General features: G+C 37.1%; 1 protein-coding gene across 1 annotated transcript in view; it reads left to right on the forward strand.

The window, feature by feature from the left end:
- The first annotated feature begins 5778 nt into the window (after nucleotides 1-5778).
- Nucleotides 5779-26117, forward strand: part of mrpl23 (mitochondrial ribosomal protein L23) — a 51183-nt gene continuing 30844 nt past the window's right edge. Inside the window, exons 1-4 of the mRNA XM_088418196.1 lie at nucleotides 5779-5915; nucleotides 7371-7493; nucleotides 17579-17661; nucleotides 25583-25656. Of these exons, the coding sequence (XP_088274322.1) occupies nucleotides 5896-5915; nucleotides 7371-7493; nucleotides 17579-17661; nucleotides 25583-25656 (300 nt within the window). The 5' untranslated portion in view covers nucleotides 5779-5895. The remainder of the gene's footprint in view (nucleotides 5916-7370; nucleotides 7494-17578; nucleotides 17662-25582; nucleotides 25657-26117) is intronic.

A 26117-nucleotide genomic window follows, 5' to 3' on the forward strand; every position in this document is an offset into this window, starting at 1 on the left:
CTGTCACCAGGTTTAGGTCTTCTATAGTGCCACACCAGATGTCTTACGTTGCGTTGGCCCACATATGTAACTTGAAGATCATTTGCTCTTGTCCTGCTTATGTATGTCAGCCCCCCTTAGCTCCTAATCCATCATATAACTCTGTTGGGGGCAGGAGTACGGGATAATGCAGGGGTGTTCAAATCCGGTCCTCAAGGGCCGGTAACATGAATGTTTTCGAACCCGACACACCTGATTCAAATGATCAGGTCATCAGCAAGCTCAGCAGAAGCCTGATGATGGTCCTGATCATTTGAGTCGGGTGTGTCAGGGAAAGAAACCTGGAAAACATGCAGGACAGCAGCCCTCGAGGAACGAGTTTAGACACCCCTGTGATAATGCATTCATGCATGCACGACTGTTCAAGTTCAACATGAGTGTTGTACCGGTCAGTTTCCTGGGTTAGAGGTCACACTTTTGACTCCAACGGAACGGGCAGGGGAGGGGGGTGTCTGAATTTACCCCCCCCCCCGCCGTTGCATCCCTTGCAGCTATAAAAAGGCAGAGGACTGTTGAGTGGCATGCATTCACTCCCATAGAGAGTGTGAACATGGGGCATGAAAAAAGAGGAATTGCTCCTGCACTAGATATATCTGATACCACTCACTGTTGATAGCAGAGGGGGAGGACAAAAATCTGGCGCGTGAAAAAAATAAGTCCCACCTACTCTGTGATCATATTTATTCAGTGGGCCATTTTAAAGGACACATGCCATCCGAATCAAGTTTTTTCCCAATGTTAGATCAAAATGAGTTTGTGACATGAATTGAGTTCGAGATCTATCCGATTTGTCGTTTGAATAGACTTTGAAAGGCAATGGTCTGCAAAAAACAAGCAGATTTAAATTCATTGTGATTGTGACGTAGGCTGTTCACTTAGTTTATTATTCAATACCTGCACACTTGATGGTTGACGAAACATGCACTCAAAAGATTATAAACTGCCAATCTCAGATGAATTGAGAAATAATCTGCATTTAATAGATACAATTCAATTTATTGGATCCACAATTTTCCTGTATTTGGCCACATTTATTTGAGGATACCTTTGTCAAAACAGCCACAGACTCCCTCATATTGGTCACATCCAATTATGTCCCTCATATTGGTCACATCCAATTACATGAAGAGTAGGCACCCTAAAAACAGTTTGATTAAAAATAATCCAACTATAGATCAAATTGATCCACATCTTGGGGTTGTTATGTGTAAAACAACCCCAAAACAACCCGAAAAAGAGGTCCATTTGTATAAAGGCAACATAAAAAAAACAACTCAGAACATTGGGATAAAATAGACCCAAATACTCACCCGGGCCCTTTTTTTTTTTTTTTAACCATCATTGTGTAATATTTGACTGAAATGTGTCAGAGAAATGGCATTTTTCCACATTAAATTTGGGAGACAATCATGCCAGTCAGTGCACAAACCTGATACAAAGACATCAAAGGTTACATTAAAAAAAAAAAAAAAAAAAAGTGGTATAATCACACTTGCCCTACCACTAGCGAAACAATTAAAACTTTTTCAACGACAGTATTCTTGTAGTGACATTTTTGTTAGGTGGTGTGCAATTAGTTAAAAAGTTTCACAACTTTAAAGTTAAATGCAGATGATTTTTTTAGGACTAAAGTGTTGTGTGTTTGCATTGTAAAATGGGATATGAGATGGTTTCATGCAAGGCTATAGCTTAAAACATTCCCCATAGTACACACTGAGCGCCATTACTAGTCGAAAGAGCCCACATACCAAGAGTGGTACATATGATTACTCCACACTGGATTAAGTTTAAAAAAAACAAAGATAAAATAAAAATAACTGGATTAATTGTTTAGAAAGGTACCAATAATTTGTGAGCAGTCATGTTGTGATTTATTGTTTCAACTTTTGGTGCATCACTGTTGTCAGCAGCTAATTTTGGTAAGGACTTATTTTCATTTTGTATTGCATCATGAGAAAGTCTTTAATGTATACGTTGGTAAAGGAAATACACATTTTGAATATAGTGTCTCAATCCTAACCTAAAAGTATATTTGAATATCTTGCATATGTATTGTATCTAAAATGAGGATATTGCGGATGGGAAGAGTTGAAAAAATGCACTGTATTTGTACTTTTTCTTTTTGAACATGTAACCTTTAATTAACCAATAACTGCATGACAAATCCACTCCAGCAGTTAAACATTAAAAGGACCAGCCATACAAATAGAATGCATAGAAAAATATTTGATGTACTGTACACTGTATCCGATCTATAGGACGACATGAAAAATATCTCATGCCAGATATGAAAAATCCATTTGTCACATATGAGAAAAGAAAAAGAATAAAATTGTACCACGTTTTCTTGCAGTGTTAAAGTGGCCACAGATCCTCTATTCTTGAAGCAGAGCGGCTTCAGGGGAATCGTCCACAATCCACTGCAACCTTTCCATCTACATGTCTGGATCTTTCATTTACAACTTCCCTCTACTTTTTCAACAGGATATTCAATACAAACGATTTGTCCCCGACTGCATTTAAGATGGGAACTTTCCAGGCAACCACTCTTGGCGGGTTGACACTGCTGTGGACCGCACTGTTTCCGTCTCACCACCTCTCTCAACTTTCTCCCTCTTTGTCCAGTCACATAAACAGCCGCTTTACAGGACCGGACCTGAACCTGTATTCCGGTGCTCTCGCACGCACACAGATTAGCGCTGTGAATTAGGTTTTCATTTTTATGCTGTCCTTGTCCACTTAATTGGAATGAGAAGCAGAAGAATTATAATCACCCTTTCAATGATCACACAAAATGTGTTTGCATGACCATACAGATTGTGTTTGCGGTGTGAGTGTGTATGTGCAAATGTTTTGTAAACATAACATAACTTTGTGGTGTGTTCATCAAAAAGTCAAGACGGCAATCTAATTTCTAAGGTAAATAATTATGCATTGTTAAAATCGATCACCATTATTGGTTGGAGTAATTTATCATAAGCACAGCTAATGAGTGCGTTCTAGTATGATATTGGCTGATAGTGGCAACAAAGGCAAATAAATGTTATTTTTTAGGATTCTTCAAATGATTCTTCGATTACTTCAAATGGTGGTTAAAATTTGCATTTGAAATTTATGTAATAATTCGTTTTGCATAATTATTACCTTTATATTTATACTTATATTACCTATTATCATATTACATGGGATTTTTCTGAGTACCAACCCCTTCTCCCAAACTTTAGACAAATGAAAGGGTAATTATATGGTTGTCTACAATAGGGCTTTCAAACTCAATTTATTTGTGGGCTGATGGGATCATGATGTGCCTGCACCACAAAAAAGGAGGTATATCTATTAAAAAAAAAAAAAAGTACAATTAATCCAATCCTCTCCAATGTATGAACAGGGATTCACAATGTTGGTTAGGGTGAGTGGATTGATCCATTCAGTTGATAATCGATGTGTTTATACAGTATATATTCACCTACCTTGGAGAATTATCTACTCATATAAAATAAAAGCCAAAGAGTTGGAAAAGCATTCAATTTGTGATAAAACTATGAGTTTTTTTTTTTTTTAACTTAGAAACACTTTGTATGTTTAATGGAGGGACCTTACTTGAAAGCCCAATGTTATTCAAATAGCAGAAAACTAAAGCCTAGTTGCATTGTAGCTAGAAGTCCAAGATGAAATATCCACTACGCCGATGGTTAGCATGTGTGGAGCATTGCCTTGTATGGTGGGGAAAGATAGACTTTGAACATAGTGACATGAGGAAGATAGAGGTCGTTATGATGTGGGCATGGAGCAAAGTGCTCCAAGAGATGGAAGGAGAAGAAGACCAATATTAAGGTCTTCCAAAGGGTAGAATAACAGAGAAAGACAGTCTGCTTGCCCATCTGGTGAATAGGAGTTTTGAGTGTGAGTGGACAATGAAAGCAGCGTGAAAACAGCGTTCAGATAGAGTAATAAAGATGACCATCGAAGGAGGAGTTGGAGGAAAGAGGCCAGGGACAAGGAAAACAAGCAGTATTGATAAAATCGGGATGTGAGGTTGGAATGAATACGGAAAGAGAAAATGAACACAAAGTCCCACAGTTTTTAGTAGATGATGACAAAGCACGAGCAGATGCCAAACAGGAGAAAAACCTTCTTTATTGAAGGTGATTAAAATTATGTTGTTTGATGGACAACTCATGAATAAAAATAAGGTTCTGCCCAGCTTTTGATAACCCTTCCATTAAATAATAAACTTTAGTGACGCTTCATACGCATGTATCTTACGAGGTATTGGGAATATTTTAAAATCAGCTCACGCCCCAAGAAAGTATGACAATTGTCTTAACATTTTCAAGATTTGCCTCGATCCCGGCACACCAGGATTGACAAGGGCATCAACACAATGCATGCAGCAGATAGAAAGAAGCCATAGGCCAAGGTTATATCAGGATGTTTTTGCTGGTGTTTTCTTATTTGGTTGGTGAACCCAAATGCACGCTCTTCTCTTCTTTCTCCTTCTTTTAGTTATGATTGGCAAACAAACCATTTATTTTCTTTTTTATTGACATACAAACCAGAAACTCACTGCACACAAAACACAAACTGACATGCAAAGGTTTACCTCCTTCGCTTTTAGTAGCTGAAAGAAACATGATCGTCCGCATCTGGGTGGCACTCCCCGTGTAAAATAAAGAGCGATTACTAGACCTACGAGAATATATATATATATATATATATATATATATATATATATATATATATATATATATATATATATATATATATATATAGAGAGAGAGAGAGAGAGAGAGAGAGAGAGAGAGAGAGAGAGAGAGAGAGAGAGAGAGAGAGAGAAGAAAGAACACAAGTACTTACACTTTATTGAAATTTAAAATGAGTTTTCAAAATGAAAAGGTCTAAAATATATATTGTAACTTTAAGAAGCCTTTAATTAGGTACATGTCAAACGCCTTGTGCGAAAAAAGTGGGAGAGAGTCTCCCTCTACTGGCTGTTTTTAGTTATACATGCACAATGTTACCTTATTTTATCTGGCCTTCGATGTTCAAAATTTAGGGAAATCACAGTCGCATGTACATGAATATTACATGATGATATGAATCGCAAAACATTGTAAATGATTAAACAATTTTCTAGTCAAACCTACATAATCCATAGTTTTAGCAAACGATACACTATAATATAATATAATATAATATAATATAATATAATATAATATAATATAATATAATATAATATAATATAATATAATATAATATAATACAATTTCATATAATATAATATTTATTAGTATTTCTAATTATTATGTAGTTGAACTTAGCATGTAAAGCACAACATAGCATGTACAAGTCTTGAAAAAGAACTCTAATTAGCATAAAGTATATGCAACCCCGTTACTTCCATCCGATTTACTGTATTAGAGTAAAATAAAACCTCAATTTTTGTTCAATAAATTGCAGTGTTGTGAAATGTATGCAAATAAAGTTTCAAACGTAATAGGCCAAACACATCAAAATATACAATGATACAAATTTCTCATATAAGGTTTACTGGTGATAGTTGAGCTCATTGCTGCTTTTTAAAAAAAAGACACTAATAAATGTAAATAAAATATTCGTTTGTCAAAAATATTGGTGCCGTAATATATGCCGCGTTAACATCAGGCTACACACATAAACAATGATACTGAATTAATTTAACCGGGCACAAGGTCAAATCAGCTCCCTACTTGCGCGCATGCGCGGGGTATTTGTACCCGGAAATAGTGCTCAATGCACATGTCCTGCTAAACAACCTTGGAAATATACGAAACGGCTTCTTATTGAGTTCATGACAGTTAAGAAACTGAAACAAGGATGCCAGTTACGAGAGTATTGTAAGTAATCGTTTGTCAAGTTAACAACCGCGAACATAGTCATCCGACACAGTTCGTGTAAGGTTTACAGCTCATAAATGGGTAATTTATGAAGCTCCGCCATCATTTCAGCTTGAGTTGCTAGATCCCATCCGACTTTACTCATCCACTGTGCTAAATTCGAGCTTTTGTGTTATCTTTTTGACATAAAACGTGGAATGCGTATCAAGGACCGACTCTTAACAGCGTTGAACAACATGAGCATCACTTCAGTTAGCTTAGCTAAATGGTAATTCACACACCCACGCGCGATTGGGAGCCAACTGCTACACGGGGCATTCGGGGAGGAATTTATGGCTCAGTAAATACATTGCCTCAACACACGCGCGGAGGTGCATCCCTTCGAATTCATTTACAAGCATCCAAGCAGGTCAGGCCAATATTCGATGGTACGGATTTTTTTTTTGTACAACTATTAATAAAAAATGCAATTTACACTAACAGCCAGCGTCACATTAGCCATAAACAAGCAACGCCTACAACACACGTCAAACTAGAAAGATTGTGCCAGGCAGAGTGTTTTTCCAAACACAATCATCGTTCGCCTCCACGTTAGGACCTTAACCCGTGATTCCCAACCAACAAAATATTGCTTATCAATCAAGTACTTTACTGTATTGTGTATTTTTGTTTTCTTTAGAAATACATGAAAACATGACTAGAATTAACTCTGCTTTTTAAATGTATTTTTATGTAGTGATTATTTTGGTGTTACTACCACCTCATCCCCTAGCATTATTTTGTCCGGATGTCACACGAGGACTTGAACCTAGCATGTCCCCTACAAAATAATGCTCGAAAATAGTGTTTGATTAGCATATTTGCCGTATTTGACCGAATGCTGTCGTTGATCTTGCGTCGGTGATGCATTTCATTCATTCATTCATTCATTCATTCATTCATTCATTCATTCATTCATTTTTGTCTTACCATTGTCTATCAAATGTGAGCTGGAGAGTCCTTTCTCACTCTGGACCAGAGGCAGGATAAACTCTAGATTGGTTCATAGATAATAACGGCAATTAAAAGGACACAATTTTAGATTGCAGGAACCCGGGCTACGTGATATGGGCCAAAAGTCAAATCTCCAGTCTATCTGGACAGTTACGATTTTAATCAATTTGAAGCTAGCTAACAAACCTAACAAATGTTTATTTTGACAAATGAATCCCGTACTGTATTTTCAGACAACAGTAATAGTGAATTTAAATCAGTTTTAACGCAAAATTAAAATTCATAACATGCGAGCAAATTGCTATTAATTGTTTTAACAGCAAAATTTGAATGCCACAGTTAAGTAGTTAGTAACCACTATAAACATGTCATGCATTCTGCCACGTTTTTATTTCTTTACTTGTTGTTTTTTCTTTTTTTTTTAAAACAACAAATGAATCAAATTATTTGTTCTTTTTGCAGATATCCTCTGTATCAACTGGGCAACCCACAATTTAGACTATTCAGACCCAACTGGTTCTTGACGCTGGTAAGGCCTGGAAAAGAGCAACCTCCTGACACTGTCCAGTTCCGCATTCCAATGGAGTAAGTCTTATCACCTACTACTTGATGAGCTCAACCATGAACGCCTATGAATAACCTCTAATAATGTCTATCATACATCCCCTCACCCCCCAAAAAACAAAACAAACAGGAAAAAAAAAATCCTTTTACTCCCCTTGGGACAATGCGTCCCACATCTTTTCAAAGAATTGCAGTGGGTATTCGAATTGTAGCAATAACATGAATTGGCATACCAGTGGTTCATTTTTTTCATGCCATTTAGCAACATATCCATACTCAACAAACCAACGTCAACAAGGTAGGTTGTGTTGTACAATTTCTTGTCAATTAACAATCTAGTACTGCAGAAATAAATAGATATGCGCTATTATATGTGTGTCACTATAGATTACACTGTATACTATGTATTATAGGCTTATTATTACTATTATTATTATTATTATGATTATCATTATTATGAAATACCGATGGGACAAAAAATGTCAGGGCCTGTAACCTAATCTATGGAAGTGGGAATTTTAAAAATCTAATTTCCCAAGTATCAAAGACTTATAATTAATGTATGCCACAAGCTTTATTTTTTTCTGTGCTCTTATTTGATATGCTGGTATCCATTATTATCAAAGTGAATAAAAAGACAACATCTTGCTTTGACAAGTGTTGTACAGTACTCTAAGAAAGAACCCAAACAACTTACATTACAATCAGTCAATGTGGATATTTTGTATTTAGTTTAGGTCAAGTCTACTTTGGTATGTGATCCTTTCACTGTTTCACAGCCAAAATTGACCAGGTGCTGCTGGCTTGGACTGGGCTATACTAGACCAGACTAGACTAGACTTGACAAAATGTTTTCACAGGAATTGCACTTTGTATCTTGGCCACAAGGTGGTATGACAACATAAATAACAGGTCAGAAGCGCCAGTCAACTGTCCAGACCTTTTTTTTTCTCCAGTGCGGTTAGGTCTTCATTATTGAGCTGTGTAGCGATGATGACTTGTTAACGGATGACACAGGCAGTGCAGTGGAGTAGTAAGTCAAAACTATTGACTTTACGACTTTCCCTCATACATCAGACTTTTGTCACCTTAATCGCCATTATTGTTGTCCACAGGGTAAATACAGCAAAATACTATTGTTCATTATCCAAATAACATGTTCTTTGGAATACTGTACGTTATACAGACCTTGACTTTACCCCACGTAATGTGTGCTTGATTTTTAATATCAATGCAGCATTCCAAAAACACATTCTACTCTGCAATCCGTACTTTATTGGGGTAATCCAGTTTGCTGCCAGTTCTCTTTTTAATGTTCTCTTTTTTAGAAGCTGTTGACTACACTAATGAACATATTTATAAGCTGTCCTTTAATGTATAGTATTCCATAGGTTTATGTTGCGCTTAACGTGCCCCCTGATACATCACATCAAGCTATCTGTCCTCTTGTGTTTTTAAACGCAATAATTTAATCATCCAACCCATCCATACCTTGGGAGTTTGGTAGATTTGCTAAGTAGCATTTTACAGTGTTACTATATGCCATTAAATACAACTGAATATTGATGTTTTCAAGTAGATTCTGATTACCGAGGTCACTGAGGATAGCAGAACTGAGAGGTCCAAAGCCTGTGCTGGGGAGAAAAATAGAGATTAAGACAGGTCTCTGGTGGGTTTTTGACTGTAATCTGTTCATCCATTTGCTTGGCCTCTTACTAATATGACTCCTGTCTGTTGCCTGCCGAATTCCAAGAATGCTTATATAATTTTGTGTGTGTGTGTGTGTGTGTGTGTGTTTTCTGTTGGACACGTGTTTTTGTTCATCAATAAGGTAAACACAGGGGTGGCCAAACTTTTTTGCCCTAAGATCTGCTTTTCCGGCAGCCAACATCTCGCTATCTAATTGTTTTGTTTGTTTTTGTTTTTTATTTTTTATTTTTTTTGGAGTAGGTCTGCGACCATATTTTCATGTTTGGAGTGCAAGGGCGTGACCGGTGAGCTAAAACTATGGGTTGCCAATACATCTTATCTGCTAACGCTTTGCGCTGCCTGTTAATGCTCTGCATGACCGTAGAACACGCTGGCAAATGAGGTGAGAACTCTCACAACAAACGTTACCATATAAAGTAGCATAAGTAGTATAATGTCTCAACAACAGCTATAACTGGACTCACAAACTGTTGTTAGTGAAGTGAGTCGTCCATTGCGACTAGATATGAAATCACATTCAATCGCCAATTCAGGGCACTAAAAAAGACTTAGCCCTTGTCTACACGTAACCAAACCCGCATTCTCTCCCCCGCTGTGTGTAAAAAAAAACAAAACTCCATCCACATTGTTTGTTTATTTAAAGAAATCACTGCTACATAAATCCAGCACTATGTGGTTTCAGTCATTTAAAAGCATACCAAGTCACTAGGTGGCAGTAATATCGCCAAATCCCGTCCAATCACAAATAATGGCCACCTATAGCAAACACTGCAAACCAGAGACTTTTATGACCAGTTTGCAAGAACCCCGACTACGTGTAGACAAGGCCTTAATTACACAAAGTATTGTAGAATGCTTGTTGCCAGTATTTATTGTAACGTCTTCCACAAATTAGCCATTAGTTAGCAGCGTGCTTGTGCTCCATATCATCTGGCAAGATCTGTTGGATTACTTTTCAATAGCAGTTGAGTAGAAGGAAACGACTGCTGACAGCCTGACACACTGACTCAAATGTGTTCTGTTGTCATCACTTTATTGCATTTACCATTATTTATTATGAAAGAATAATCTCAGTTCATAATTACTGCATTTCTCAGAGTAGAAGTTGACCTCACTTTTTAAGCTTACAACCTTTTTTACTTCATTTTGGGTGACTTTCACAAAAACGCAAGTACAGTGGACCCCCGTGTTACAGCGTCCCTGGCTTACATTTTTTTCATGTTGCGGTGTGGAATACTGAGTTTTTTTGTCCCCTCTTTATGGTATTTTCCCGGTTTTGCGACAAAAACAACTGTCATGACGGAAGGGGCTTGGCTCTGTTTGTGTTATTTTGTCTCCATCTGCAGGCGTTTTTAGGTAATTGCACTTATTTTCTGTTGCCGTCACTGCATCCATACAACGTGTCGCTACAATGCTGGTCTGGTATTGGTCAGCGTCTCCTCACGGTGATGCTGGTCTGCTATTGGTCGGCCCCACTCGTTTCAAAATGGCGGAATGGTACAGCTTTGTTCTATCGTGAGTGGTTACAAAACTGTATTTATAGTGCCTTTTACTGCTTAATTCAAACTTGAATGGGTTAGCCATGGGTCCCAAGATTTTTAGAGATGTTAAAGAGAGAAGTGAGAAGATGATTATTATAGAAACAATGCTGGAGATAATCAAGAAATACGAAGCTAGCCTAGCCTAGTCTACCCTTACTAGGGAATATGTGCATAACAAGCGCCACTCAAAGGTAAATAATACCGTTCTATATTTTTTTGTTGTTTTCTGATTGTATACATGTATATTATATATACATAGCACTTACTATACTATTTTGATACCAATTATGTATGTACAATTTAATTTTTTTTACCTGGGATTCTAAACGCATTAGTTATTCAACATAGATCGAGTTATTGTTGGCTTTCTAATTTCTGGTGACAGTCAAGTGGGCATTTTATGACCTTTGACAAACCCTGGTGACATCAAAAGAGGCGGCAACCGTTACACTCGCCAATGCTCACCCCTCAGTGGGGCAGAGGCTTAATGGGGTGAAAAATACGTTAGTTATTTTAAAACCCTATTGGAATTTGACAGATTGAATGATTTTTATTTGAACACTACAAATACATATAACAAAGTCAACAAAGCAATTCTTCAACTGTTGATATGTTTTGCTTTGTGTTGATATGTAGACAATGTTGTTTCTGCTTCCACAGAGAATACCATTTTGTGTTTTGCTATTCCTCATTATATTTTTGGTTAATTGGATTCTGCTGTATTTTCTATTAACTGTGGCTTTATTGTCCCATTTTTGGCCTATCCTTTTTTTGTTCGGTATGCTTTTTATTCAAATTCTTTTGCAAAGCAGCTTAAACCAGAGCTTAAACCAGTTTGTCCTGGGTACATTCTGTGCCAAGCACCTGGGTTGTCCTACCAAAGAAACTAATTTCTTTGTATTTGGATTGTTCTTGTCCCTTTGTGCTGTCAGATCTTAAAGAAACATCATCAAATTTCTAGGTTTTGTCCTACTACCCCATAGTCTCAATTTATTCTCTTCACCTGACATGGGTAAAGGTTCATACACACAACACAGGAAAACAACGCTGAACAGAACTATCTAACTCTCAGTCACATTTTATGCAACTATGCTGACTAATAACTATGAAACCAGACCATGCTGTGGTTTCTCAGTGTAATCTGACTAGAGAAAACCGAGCCTTTCTAACAGCAGTCATCATTGTCTGGCAGCTGTACAATGCGAACCTGTTGGATCAAACGATGACTCTATCACCATGGTGATCACTCACCTGTATGTTTACGTGTTGGCGTGAGTTAAGTTGGAAAACCTTTTCCCGCTGATTTACCTTTCTGTTTGTCTTGAGAGTGAACTGTGTAGGTTAAATGAATGTAATGACTACTACCTTCGTGCTGACTTTTTATGCTCACCTCAGATAATTTCGGACATGGCATACTCAAGAAAACCTATGCTAAATATTTTTACTGATGAAAACATGTTTACTGTATTTTTAAATTAGACATATAGTACTGGACAGTATTGTATTTTATAAAAAAAAAACTAACAACATAATTTCAAGAAAGGATATAATGATGTCACAGAAACATAAGGTACTTTATCTAAACCCTCTAAGCAACTTTTATTCCCCACAAAAATGGCAGTTGTCCTAATGATCAATGAACAACATTCTTATTTATTGCACGGTAGTGAGGAGGGCCAGTATTTGGCTTGATATCTACAGTTTTCTACACTGTGTGTATGTTATAATTTTTAAAACGAGAAGATGGAAATTTAATGACAAATCCCACTATAAACTTTGTATTTCCTAAATATAACAATATAATCTTAATATAATCTAATACATTCTAATGACAACCGCTCTTTTTTTATGTGCAAGTTGCCTCATTTTATACACATACTTTCTCAGAACTGGCAGCAAATTGGAAAATTCAAATTGAATGGAATGCCTCTTTTGGCATTTGTTTAAATCCTGGCAGCTCAACCCATGGCCTTTTTTTTAGAGGACTTATCCGTCTTTACCGCTCATATACTCATTCTCACGTTGTGTTGGTTGACATTGTACTTCATAACAAGCATTTTAAAGCCCTTTGGGATAAATTAGAGTGCCACTTGCACTGAAAAAAAAGTATAGTATACAATAGCTGTCATTCGTTTAATGTATTTTTACTTTATTCAGAGCTGAAATATTAATTTTCTTGTTTCAAGTGAAGTTTATCATTATATTTCTATTTAAATATATTTTGTTTACTTCATATAAGATAACTCTACCGGAACACTTGAAATGTTTATCTTCAACCAAACAGGTTTCTTAAACTTAGAGTGATTTCTCAGACAAATAATCTGACAAAGTTCAAGTTAGCATTCATTGTAGCCATTGAACACTGTATCGAGTAATGCAATCAATTAATAAACAATTGCATGTGCGCGTGTGCGGCATGTGATATGAAGCAAATATTTTAAGTTTCCAATTCACATTTTTGGTGAATTTCATCTAAAAGAGCAGAAGGCGTAATGTTTAAACTCAACTCTTTGTAGTTCAAATAATAATTTTAGCTAGTCATAAAGCAAAACCAAGTTTTAGGTCTAAAGTTTGGCAAAGCTATACTTTTTGCCTTTATTTTGAAATTAATATTTTTGTTGACTAAGAATCTGAACAGTTTAGAAGCTAAACATTTTGAATCAATCAAAAAATTAGACAGGTAAACAAAACAAAACAAAAACATCTTTTTTGGAAAAAATGGTGGGTGGAACCGTTTGACAGTAAAAATTATTAGTCCACAGTTCAGGAAAAATAAACATGAAAAATTGCAGAGCCCCTGGATGCAACGGTATGACAGAAAACTATTTATTCTACCATATAGGGTTGTCCTACCATATGTTTTTGGACTACAAGGTGCACCTGAGAATTTTCTCAAATTGCGTTTTATAATCAGGTGTGTTTTATGAATGAATGAATGTCGAATTGAAGTTGAATAAATATGACAAACATTTGTATTGCGCCTTGTAGCCCAGTGCGCCCTTTGGAAATGTCCAAAATTAGAATTGTTCATTGAGCCTACATTCTATATTTCTATGCACCTTTTTTATTCCAAAAGTACAGTTATGTGTTCAATCAGTTTATTATTATCCTCAGTTTATTAATTTTATCCTCAAAGACGTATCTCACTGAAGGGTGAATGTTTGCAAGTGTTTGCCAAGGTTATTAATGTCGATTTCTTGTCTTGGTTCATTCAAGATATTCGTCAAGTTTGAACGGTTTTTGTTGTCGTGAATTTTAAACAAGTAAAAAAATGCTCCATTTCTTCTCATTTCATTTGCTGCTTATAATTTTGTTAAAATATTTTGGTATTATTACAATCCCTACCCTATCTATGGAAGTATCAGGTTTTTGAAACAAGACAGTTTAATGCTTGATAACCTCCGTTCTCATCAAATGTCATCAAATCTGTCACACTCCTGTTCTGTACTTTTTGGGCTGTGCCCTTTCACCTACCTCCTGCTTTCAGAGCACAGGTGTAATTAGACCGTCTTACAGCACGTGGAACTGATACTCTTAATCTTCTTGACTCAGTGTGAGCAATTCCACCTTTGAGAAACACCCATAAGCTTGAAAGGTCACAGCAGTGGATGAATTTCACTGGTATTGTCTGCTGGAAGAAAGCAGGTTAATCCTTTTGTGTGACAGAATATTAGAACAAACAAAATCAATCTCCTATAATGCCTCAAATTCTGTCAAATAATATCAAACGGGCCAAAACAAAGACATCATGTGTATCTAGTTTCTGGTAGTATTTAATCATTAAGCCGTCTATATTTGCACCAGTTGATATTAGATTGAAAATCATCATGCCGTTCCCATCACCTCAAAACAATTTCCGAGACGTACTTGTTATGATTGTGCTCTGTTTTACTAAGTAATCAGAGTTAAAAATTAATATACATTCATCCTTTACTGGGCACAGCGGTCACTTTCGGCCTATAGTTTAAACAGGAAAAAGCTGTCTTTCTTAAGCACACATTTTTCTATTTTTAAGTCTTATATAAACAGGCACGAATTTTAAGAGGTTTAGAAAAATTTAGGGGTACGTTAGAATTCAAGCAATGGCTGATGGCTGAAAACAATGAGTTGATATAGTAGTTTTCTGTAACTCAGTGATGTATGTTTGGTTGCCTGTTCCACTAGGACTTCTAATTCGTTGGCTTCAAACCTAATTTGTGCTTGTGGTCTTTTTTCAGATTTTCCTTTGTGAAAAAGATCAAAGCTACCTATAGAACAAAACGTGGTTTTAAATATAGTGGCTTCCATAATTTTACACCTGTTGCCAACAAAATGTGAAATATGAGATCCAAGCAAATGATCTCTCTGCCTTGGTAGGTCAGTCATAACCCACTTACTTCTTAGCATTAACATTCCATGTACTGTAATTTAGTGTCTACCTTTTGGGATCTAGTAAATTAGGCCCTTGTGCTTATTATCACTGCTCTTAGCCCAGAGCAGTCAGTCTCTCTGTATTGTTCCTATCAGAAAATAAAGCAATTCAATATAATGGCCGAATTAAGACAAGAACTCTCCATTAAGTTACAGTGCCAGTCAAGTGATACGGAATGTTTAACAGAAGAAAAAAAAGGTTGAAAAGATCTTTATTGTTTTCAAAATTTTATACTGTATGTACCTTCCAGTTTAATGGATGAAATGTTTCTTTTGTGCGTAAACATGTATATATTGTATATATTGTATGGCACATGCAGTGGGTTTATTGGGTTTGAATAGATGTTACACCGTGGCATGCCAGAGAGTTTCTTCACTTAAATTTTAGACCGAAAAGGTAGCTACTGTATAATGTTAAATGAAGTAACAAACCAAATCGGATTCTTGCAACATATACACTATACATGTCTGATACTTCCTGCTTGTGTGTTGACATTTATCAAGAGATAAGTCATATATTGAGGATTGGAGGAATAATAACAACTGGAGGGATTTGGAACACGTCATTAATCATTATCAGTATTTCCACTGGTAATCGACCACAGGAGACCTTGCAATCCCCAAACTACTTTCTAGGAAAACAAATCCCTCTGCAGTCGGTCAGTCATTTCTTCTCTTCAAATTCGGTGCCACCTGTGATTAAATTTTATTTCACTTCACTTAGTATAGTGGTGGTCTTCCTTTTTTAATCTTATATTTACTTATGCCAAGGAGGCCTGTGATTTTTTTTTTTTTCTTTATTCTGCCGTATCTTCCTACTTCATTCCTGAAAAGATTTTTTTGGGGATCCTTCTCGGCTCCATATTCAGAAGCTTCTTTGGTCATCCGACGCTTCAAAACAGGTTCCCTTTATGATCACATTGAGCTTGAGGAAGGAAAAAGATCATATGGAGCTAGGTTGAGTGAGTAGGAAGGTTGCTCCTGCACCATATTGTTTTTCTCAGCCACGAACTGTTGATTGCTCATGGCATTGTGAGCAGACATTTTGCCTCTTGCCTTTTTTCATGCACTGAAAGAAGCAAACTCCACAAAAACTTTTTTTTTTTAGACATGTTGGTTTATAGCACGCAATTAATGAATGATGCTTCTCAGATCAAAAAAAATGATCATGACTTTTCCTTTCGTTTTCTTTAGACGTGATGTCATTTTCTTCAGCGACAACAGGCACTTCCACTAAAGCCTGGGATAGCATCTGAAAAAGACCGGTCTCACTGGTCTCTCATCGTCACCCAGCCTTGCTTATTGCTTGATGACCGCAAAGGATATGCAATCAACTAAAAAATAAAATAAAAAGAATATGCTAATAATAGCACATGCAAAAAAGTTCAATGGCAGCTAACAATTCACGGTGATAAACCATTACTTTCAAAGGTGAAATCGCACACTTAAAGTTTGGGTTTGGAACTTTGTACAATTTCACTTGCTGGCTCGCAACTTATAATTTGCCTCCATTATTTATGAATTCTGAAGAGTTCAACCACCTCTTGATTAAAAACAAGTTTTGCCTGTATGTGCCATTATAGTGGAAAAGGCAATTCCTTGTCCCACATGAAACACATTACCTCGTCCTGAGTTGGAACAACTTTTTGTGTTTAGGCAAAAAATATTTGATTGTAACTTAATATTGCTCAATGTGACTGCCTGACAACCAGTTCAGGGTGTCTTCTGCCAACTGCCCAAAGTCAGCTGGGATAGGCATCAGAAAGCCTGCGACCCTTGTGAGGATAAGCAGCTCCAGGAGATGGCTGGATGAATATTGTTCAAACATTTTAAGATAGTGTTGTATCTTTGTGAAAATTCAGCCACACATATTATCCCACTCAATCAAAGAAGCATGTAATGTGATAGAAGATGCCATATCCGATGTACTTATGTTAGACCACAGCGTCACTATAAAGCACTTTGTCAGACGCATTTGGGAAGTGCTCTCAACCAGGCTAATCAAATTCGCTAAATTGATTAGCAGTTAAAAGCCTTTCTTCTTCCGGTCAAAGCAGTACGTTTCAAATGCTGCCCAGTGGGCTAGTGGAAGCTTCAATGGTCCTGCAGCAGATTGGCTGGTGCCAGACCTACTTCCTGTATAGGATTTCATTGTGTTCGATCAATACACACAAAGAGCTAATTGGGTAAAGACCGACACTGTCATTTTTATTCTCTTGGCTTTTTATCCCACAAAGGGATGGAATCTAAATTGTAGTGTATGTTTGCTATTGCACCTTATTTCAGTACTAAATTATAACCCAATTTAAGTGACTGAGCCTCTAATTTTGACACAGAAACATTATAAACCCTCTACAAACTGCTTAAAAAAATGCCTTATGTAACTTTTTTTTTTTTTTCTTGTCCCTTCCGGAACCTACCTGCCGGGTCACCATGCTTGAGCAGAATGACAAAGTATGATGTCAAAAACTACCTGGAGAAGATTTACAATGTTCCGGTGGGAGCAGTCCGCACCAGGATACAGTTTGGTGAGTGTCTTTTTCCACTTTGTCCAAACCAGAAATCCAAATATTTATTGACGAGGTACAGGATACATTATTTAACACAAGAATATCTATTTAAGGATGTACTGGGTTATTCAGGTATGTTAAGAAATATTCAATAAATATCGTGTCTGCTAATTTATTGTTGATTAAATTACTTCTGTCCATCATTCCAACTGTCTGTCTGCCCATCTATCCCGCTTATCAGGGGTTGGGTTGCAGGGTCAACAGTTTTTTCAGGGACACCTAGGTTTCCCTCTTCCAAGCCACTTCATCCAGCTCTTCCATGGAGATCCCAAGACATTCTTAGGCCAGCCACAAAATAGTCTCTCCAACTTCTCTGGAAAACCTCAGCAGGGAGGTGGTCCAGGATTATCCTAACAAGATGCCCAAGCAACTGTGTTCCGGTTGCGATTTTTCCTCACATCATAGCATAAGTTGTTTCAGTAATGAAAGTATTTCAGTTGAAAACTGAAAATCTATTTTAGCCCATTTTTATATACCAGGCCATCGTCTGGATGGGTGATGGTCCGACACAGCAGTGTAGTGGCCCTGGGTTGTTGGACCTTTGTTAATGTCAAACCTAAGCAGTATTCAGAAAGAAAGCAATTCCCCTTCGACTGTGTGGTTGTACTGGTACGTACATTTTTTTCAGAGAATTTCTGGGGCTCAGGTCACCTTTCTCTTTACTGCAATTGCTTGTTTGGCCAGGGTTAGGGTTAGCCACCTCTAGGAATAGTCGGGGTTCTTCCAAGTTTCTGCTATCGAAGAATTATAGAGGCCACTGTGCTCTTAGGAACATGAGTAAGTACAGCGGAAAAATATTTGTAACCTGGCCCAGTTCTGTGCCTTCCCACAATACTGTCTCAGAGTCCGTCCAGACAGTCCCTTTCACCCAATTTATTATTTTTTGACTTTGATATACTTTGTCATCTTTTCCAGTCATGTTTTGTATTTGAATTGAACACAGATGGATTCACATCTCACGCATTACTTTGAGGTTTATACAATATAGTGCCTTTCAGACAGCAGAAACCAATTCAAGAACTTCCTCGTGAGGAGTTTTTGTACTACCTCTCTTTCCAAAACCAAAAATGTTCAGGACCATGTTGGTAGGCCTTCCTCAGAAAAAACAAGAGACTCGTCGCTTTGTCGACTGATTGCCCACCTCTTATGAGGTCAATCATCTTATTAGTAACAAGCTTGACGGCTGAATATAAATCAAAGAAGGAACTTATTTGGCTACGTTTGTGTGCAGTGTCTTAACAAATGATGACGTGGGGTTAACGCACGTTTTCTATGTTCTGCTTTTTTGTCATTAGTGAAGTGACGTTCACGAACTAATCAAACCTTTTGAAATTCGTTATGACGGATGAATTGTGACTTATTCTAGTCCTCCTAGTTATACTTCTTGAACTTTGCACAGCTACCTCCCATATTATGTGGAACAGTTTGATTTTAGTGCACTGCAATTCAAAACAGGCTTTCAAAAATCATTCATTGATTCATTCTTCGAACTGTTTACCTTCACTTGAGTCATGGGGGGTGCTGGGGCCAAACCTGATCTTTGGGGAAGAAGCAGGGTACACCCTGAAGCTGTTGCACTGTGAGGCAAATGTGCTAAAAAGTCAGCTCAGTGCCGACCATCAAAAAAACCCAAACAAAAATAAACACAAAAGCTCAAGTAACTGGATGCTACAAATCTGTTTGATGAGCTATGCCACACATTTTTTAGACATTTTTAGTCATTAAATTTGGTCTTTTGTACTATGACCAATCATCTTGATTCAAGCATGTATGTAAAAATGTTTTAACAGTGTTTTTGTATACATCTGGTATTATTGACAATGTTGTTTAGCCTTTGTAAACTTCTGGTATTATTAAGAATAGTGTTTATTCAACTGGTAACTATAGCAACAATAAATGATATCCATGTTATCCCTAGCCTACATTGTGAAAGACGCTTCAACATTGTTTACTAGGGTAGTGTCATTAAAGATTGGCAAAAAAGAGAGCCGCATAAGGAGGAGTGTAGACATGAACAGGAGGACTGGTGCATGGGCAGAGACAGCAAGAGAAGAAAGGGGTCTTTCGGTGCCTCTGTGATCCTGTAGTGCGTCAGAGAAGGTATCCCTGTCTATGTTGAAAGTTCCACTCCATTGGCAGCATAAAGAAAATGAAGGAAAAAAAGAGTTAGGGGCGCAAACGACCCCTTCTTCACTCCATGGGTAGCAGGGGTATTTTGGAAGGAGTTGCCATGGATACCCTTCTGGTCTGGGATTTGTAATGTGATATATGTCTGCCAAACCGCAATCTCTAAGTGGGAGAAAGTGGGAGTAGTTGCATTTTAGAATGTTCTATGAAAGTGCTGCCTTTGCTTCTGTGTGTGTTTGGAAAAGATTACCTGAATCTGAAATGTTTTTCTAGAGCGCTTTTATGTTTTTGGATATACTAGTTAGTTATTCTATTGTTTATGGAGCGATACATAGGTCAGCGTGTTACAAAGGTAGTCATATTTTATTTTCTCTGCAATGAGACCGCAAACATTCATAGAGCCACACACATCTTACCTCGCTTTCCCACTCAGATAGGAACCTCCAATTGGCTTGGAGAGGGAGGGTATTAGCGTTTTACTACTTTGCTTCTGGCTTTCCCCGAGCAGTTGGCTGCCATCCTTGTGATTTCTAGCTACATGTACCAGATATATACATATACATATACATTCAAAAGAGCACAATAGAACGTCTGTTTTTTTTTCTTTTTTTTCATGTTTTAATGTATAACCATCTGCATGGCAACATTATTGACGCAACATGCCTTTTGACGTGACCAATGGTGAGATGTCAAAAGAACTTAATCATTTTGATGACCTGGCCGTTGACCTGTAATACAGTGCTGTGAAGAAATTTTGCCCCCTTTGTAAGTTCCTGTTTTTCGCAGATTTGTCACACACAAAGATTTCATTGCTTCTAACCAATTTTAATATCACACTTAGAAAAGTTAAGGATATTTAAAATGCAATTTCTTAAAAAAACAAAACAAAACAAAACCCAAAACTATTTGACCTTATGTAAAAAAGTGATATCGCACACTTGTTAAATCATTAAACAAATGTGACTAACAACAGTTTTGGGAAAGCTGAGTTCAATTTCACACTCCACACGCAAACCTGATTGCAACCACCTTTGCTAAATAAAGAAGTGACATGAATAGAACCTATTAGACAAAGCGAAGTTGGCTACAAAATTCCAAGAATAAATGCATTATTCCATGATTTAAAGAAATTCTGGAAGAAATAAGAAAAAAAATGTATCAGTCTGGAAAAGGTTACAATGCTATTTCCATGGGAGTGGAGCACCAGCAAACCACTGTCTAAGCTATCATTCAAAAATGGAGAAAACCGAGAACAGTAGCAAACCTTCCCAGAAGTGGTCAACCGACGTGGATTATTCCAAGATTGTGACAACTCATCCAGATCAGAAAAGTTCTAGAACAACTTTCAAAGAACTGCAGGCCTCATTGGAATCAGTTAAGGATAGTGTTCACAACTGTATAAGGAAGGCACTGGCCAAAAATGAGATCGGTTGTTGGGTTCCCTGCCGAAAACAACTGCTGTTGTAAAAGAACACAACGGCTTGTCTCACATTTGCCAAAAAGATGCTCCTCAAGACTTTTGGAGAAATGTCCTGTGGACTGATAAGTCAAAAATGGAATTTATTGGAAGATGTGCAGCCTCTATTGCATCTGGCATGAAAATGGCACAGCATTTGATAAAAAGAACACAATGCCAACTATATAGCATGGTGGTTGCAGTGTGATGCTCTGGAGCTGCTTTGCTTCCTCAGGACCGGGACAATTTGCTATGATAGATTGAAAAATAAATCCTGCTGTTTACATACAATACGACCTGAAGGAGAACATCTGGCCCTTTGTTTGGCCCTCAAACTCAAACCCTCTTGTGTCATCTTGTAAGAAAATGAGCCAAAACTGTACATATTGGTAGATGAGTCACTCTTGAACTCAATTTTTCCTCTGAATACTAAATTCATACTGATTTATGAAAGAAATGGCATTTAAATTTTGTATATGATGCAAAGCTGCTTATCTGACAACTCTGCACCCTACCTTACCACACATACAGACACGCACACACAGACATGCACAACCCAAGACTACTTTCACTCTTCAAATCCCCTGTCCTCCCTCCACTTGGTGAGATCTGACAAGGAACATGATGTCATTATCATCTCCAGCTGGGGAAGTGGTTAACCATCATTCTCTTGTCAACAAGGTCAGTCTTGTTTTTCCACCCTGATGGAAACTATGCAGAACTTTGTTTGACTTGAAAATTAACGCATTGTCTTGTTATTGCATTAAGATAGGAAAATAACAGTAAACATACTTACTGGAAGATAACATTATGCAGGTTGTTAAAATCGGTTTGATTAAGTTTGTGAAAGGTTGACTTCCATTCATGCCATTCACAGTTCCTCAAATAGAATTCACATTAAGGGCTTCACAGGTGAAAAGAGCTCATGTCGAGACTTCTTTTGAAAAAAGAAGTCATACAGAGACATCTTTTTGGTGTAAGGTACACAACAGCATGCCCTGTCAAAGCTCTCAGAAGGGGAAGGAAAAACTCAAAAACCCTATTTTGGGGAAAATCAGAAACTTTCAAAAGGGACCACAGGTGGGAGGAGCCCCATTCCAGGCCCATAGGTTGAAGTGGATGCTGCACGTACCAAATACAGACAAATACAGATACACAATATAGATTACAGAAAACATATTGTGCTCTATAGTGCAATGATGTCTTGACAGCAGGCAGAGCCATTGGGCTTCCCACATTCCAGCCAAGTGGACCGCAGATAGTCGATCTCTTAACCCGCAATGGTCGATCAGCGCAGGGCCAGATGGGGGCGGTCAAGTCATCCTTCACTATCTAGCTAGCCCCCTCTCCAAGCCGGGAGAAGGGGGCAGAAAAAGAAGAAGAAAGCTGCAGACAGGCCCATTAACTAAATACATGTGAGTATGAGTGTGTTTTTAGTCGGGATTTCTACTGAGCTGGTTACGCGAACTTCCTCAGGTAGGGCATTCCATAGTACTGGTACGCGCATGTAAAAGGCCCTTGATCCCGCGGACTTCTTTTCATATATATATATATATATATATATATATGGGTAGAAATGCCAAGCATTGAGTATCTTTGTTCCTGAAATGCATGCTTCTTGTCAGTCATTGGCAACAACCTTTGGTTGTTGGTTCATTAAAAAGGAATAAAGTATATTATACCATATTATACAAAACCATTTCCATTAGTGAATGGACAATATGGCACACATGAATGAAAGCAGAATATAATGATCTGCAAATCATGTTCAACCTATTCTCAATTGAATACGCTACAAAGACAATATATCTAATTTTAAAGGATTTAAAGGATTCTTTTTAGCAAATATTCATTAACCTAAAATTGTATGGCCACAACACGATCCAAAAAGGACTAGGGTCATGTTTACTACTTTTTTACATCACATTTCTTATTAACATTCAAGAAAGGGTTGGGAACTGACCACAATGTTAAAGCTTTGCAGGTGGAATTCTTTTCCATCCTTGGTTGACGTACAGCTTCAGCTGTTTTTTATGTTTTGTAATGCACCAAATTTTCAGGGGGAGACAGGTCTTTATTACAGGCATGCCAGTCTAGTACCCACACACTTTTGCCATGGACTCATGCTATTATAACACATGCAGAATGTGCTTTCGCATTGTCTTGCTGAAATAAGCAGTGGCAGCCATGAAGAAGATGTTGCTTGGAAATATGTTTCTACAAAATCTGTCTTTACTTTTCAGCATTAATGGTGACTTCACATAAAGTATATGTAACTTACATATGCCATTGAAACTAACACAGCCACATACCATCACAGATGCTAGCTTTTGAACTGTGTATCCATAACTGTTCAGGTTGCCCATTTCCTTTTTGGCATGAAGCGCACAATAGCCACAATTTACAAAAACAATTTGACATGTCGACTCGTCAGACCACAGAACACTTACCGACTTTATATCAGTCCATTTTAGTCAAGCTCGGACCGACAGAAATCGTCAAAGAACTGTATTTACTAACAGTGGTTTTCTGAAGTTTTCCTGAGCCTATGTGGGGATATCATTTGCTCGTTGATTATTTTTGATGCAGTGCCGCCTGAGGAATTGAATTCATCCAATCTTGATTTTCAGACTTAAATGTGAACGTAAATGACTGAAGAATTCAGAGAAGGTCATTTTATACCCAATTATTGCACTCAACTGTTCCCAATAAAGCTATTCTCCTGTGCGGTGTTCCAAATAGATGCTTCATAAACAATTTTATCTGTCCTTTTTGCGACCTGTCCCATTTGTTTTGGGATATGTTGCAGGCATCAAATTCCAAATGAGCTATGCTTTGCAAAAAAAAATAAAAAAAAAAGTTTATCAATTTAAACATTACATTTATCTTGTCTTTATCGTGTACTGCATTCAGTTAAACATAGGTTAAAAATAATTTGCAAAATCTTTTAATTTTTTATTTTGGTATTAGTTTTGTATGTATGATTTACTTATCTGGTTTTGCACTGTATGTGGAACATCAAACCTGATAGGGGTTTAAGGTTGTTTTATTGCACCATGAGGATCAATAGTTGTACTGTGTGAATCACAGTGTCCACCGAAGTTGCCACATGTATTTTTTTTTCACAATACATTTCATTTGCATTGAGCCACATTGTTCAATGTGCAACAGGTCCAAGATTGCTGTTTGTCAAAACATCTAAATGGGGCAGAAAACCTCCATTTGTTACTGTCTGCCTTTGTGTTGATGTTTGCCTTTATTTAGCTCAACAGAACACTTACTTACTTATTTTATAATTACTCATATTTCTCATAAAATAAGGCTTTTGTTTCATAAGTGCCGTAGCTACCACAAATAGAACCACATTTCTTTGGCCTGAAAATTTACAATCAAATAATTTAGCAATTTTTTCCTTGTTTGTTCCAGGCTTTTTTTTTACAGTGCATGATATCATCATTTTAACTATTTGTCAAACACCCCGACATGATGGCAATGTTTAAATCTCATACAAGTTGCGTATAGTTGGCATGCAGCCTAAACCTCAGTCAAAATCACACAGTCACAATTTGATTTAAAAAAAAAAAAAACACACACACTTATATGAAACTTTAATCTGGGCTGATAAATGTATTTTTTTTCAGCGAGTGTCTTTGTCTGAAACATTTCGTTAATTTTGTCACAATGACATAGAATTTTGGCCTGTCCAGAAATTTTTTTCTTTTTGACTGAAACTGGTTAACCAACTGGCAAAGGGACTTCTGAGTAAAACAAAGTTATGCGAGTCAACTATAATTTGAAGGTGGTTTTAAACCGATTTTCAACAGGCATTGAAATACAAAAGAGTTCCTACAAAACTAAATTTCTCTGGATGCTTCATCTAATTTTCACAATTATTTCTGAGTTGTACTCAGGATTAAGGGGCCTTTCCAAACACACTTTTCAATTTGACATTTTCTTTTTAATCTTGTCATGTTGTTAAATACCTATCTGAATTGCGGATAGGTATGCTCCTTAAAAAATGTACAATTTTTTTGGTGACTTAAATTTTGAGTTTTCTGTGGCATCTTCTAGAAGGTCAATAAATAATCAGGGTCTGTTAGTATAACTCATTCTTGTTTTCGGCATAGTCGAGTCAGTTATCTGTAAGTACTTTTTTTTTTTTAAGCCTGGTTTCAGTTTATCAATTGCAATGATTAGATTTCCTCTTATTTAATGTAAATGTAATGACTGGAACAATTCCTCTTTGCAGTCTGTGTTTACACATGTAAGTAATATCAGCCGTTTCTTATTCGTCAGGTTCCAACAAGAAGAGGAATCACCTTAACCAGAGGGTGAAGCAGCCTGACTATAAAGTAGCGTACGTTCAGCTGGTAAGTAGTCACTCATGTTTGTCTGTTATTTACAAGTCTCTGATGTTTTGAGAACATTTGCTCGTTGACTTCTCTCGTAATCACAGTGGGGAGTGGAAACCTTTCACTACAATGGAGGACTCCCCTCGCAGTCACCTAAAACTAATCTAATGTCTCTTGTCTCAAGCTCCATAAATCACATTAGTCATAGAGATACACTAAAAATCTGAATAATGGGATATTGAGCTTTTTGTGTCCATCTGAGAAATTTTTAACGTTGGGTAAGGAAGTAATTGACACCACTGGTGATGATGAATAAAGCATAAAAGTACAGTATTTCAGGTTAATTCCATTTTACTTAACCAACTAAAATAAATCACAGGTAAGGCAACATAGAAACAATCGTACAAGTTTCCTCTATTGCTTTATGAAAATATTTACCCCTTTGGATGACCATTTAGAGCTCATCGGAGAACTCCTGC

The sequence above is a fragment of the Hippichthys cyanospilos genome, chromosome 6, assembly GCF_059441005.1.
Source record: "Hippichthys cyanospilos isolate Australia breed blue-spotted pipefish chromosome 6, RoL_Hcya_1.0, whole genome shotgun sequence".
Classification (NCBI taxonomy): Eukaryota; Metazoa; Chordata; class Actinopteri; order Syngnathiformes; family Syngnathidae; genus Hippichthys; species Hippichthys cyanospilos.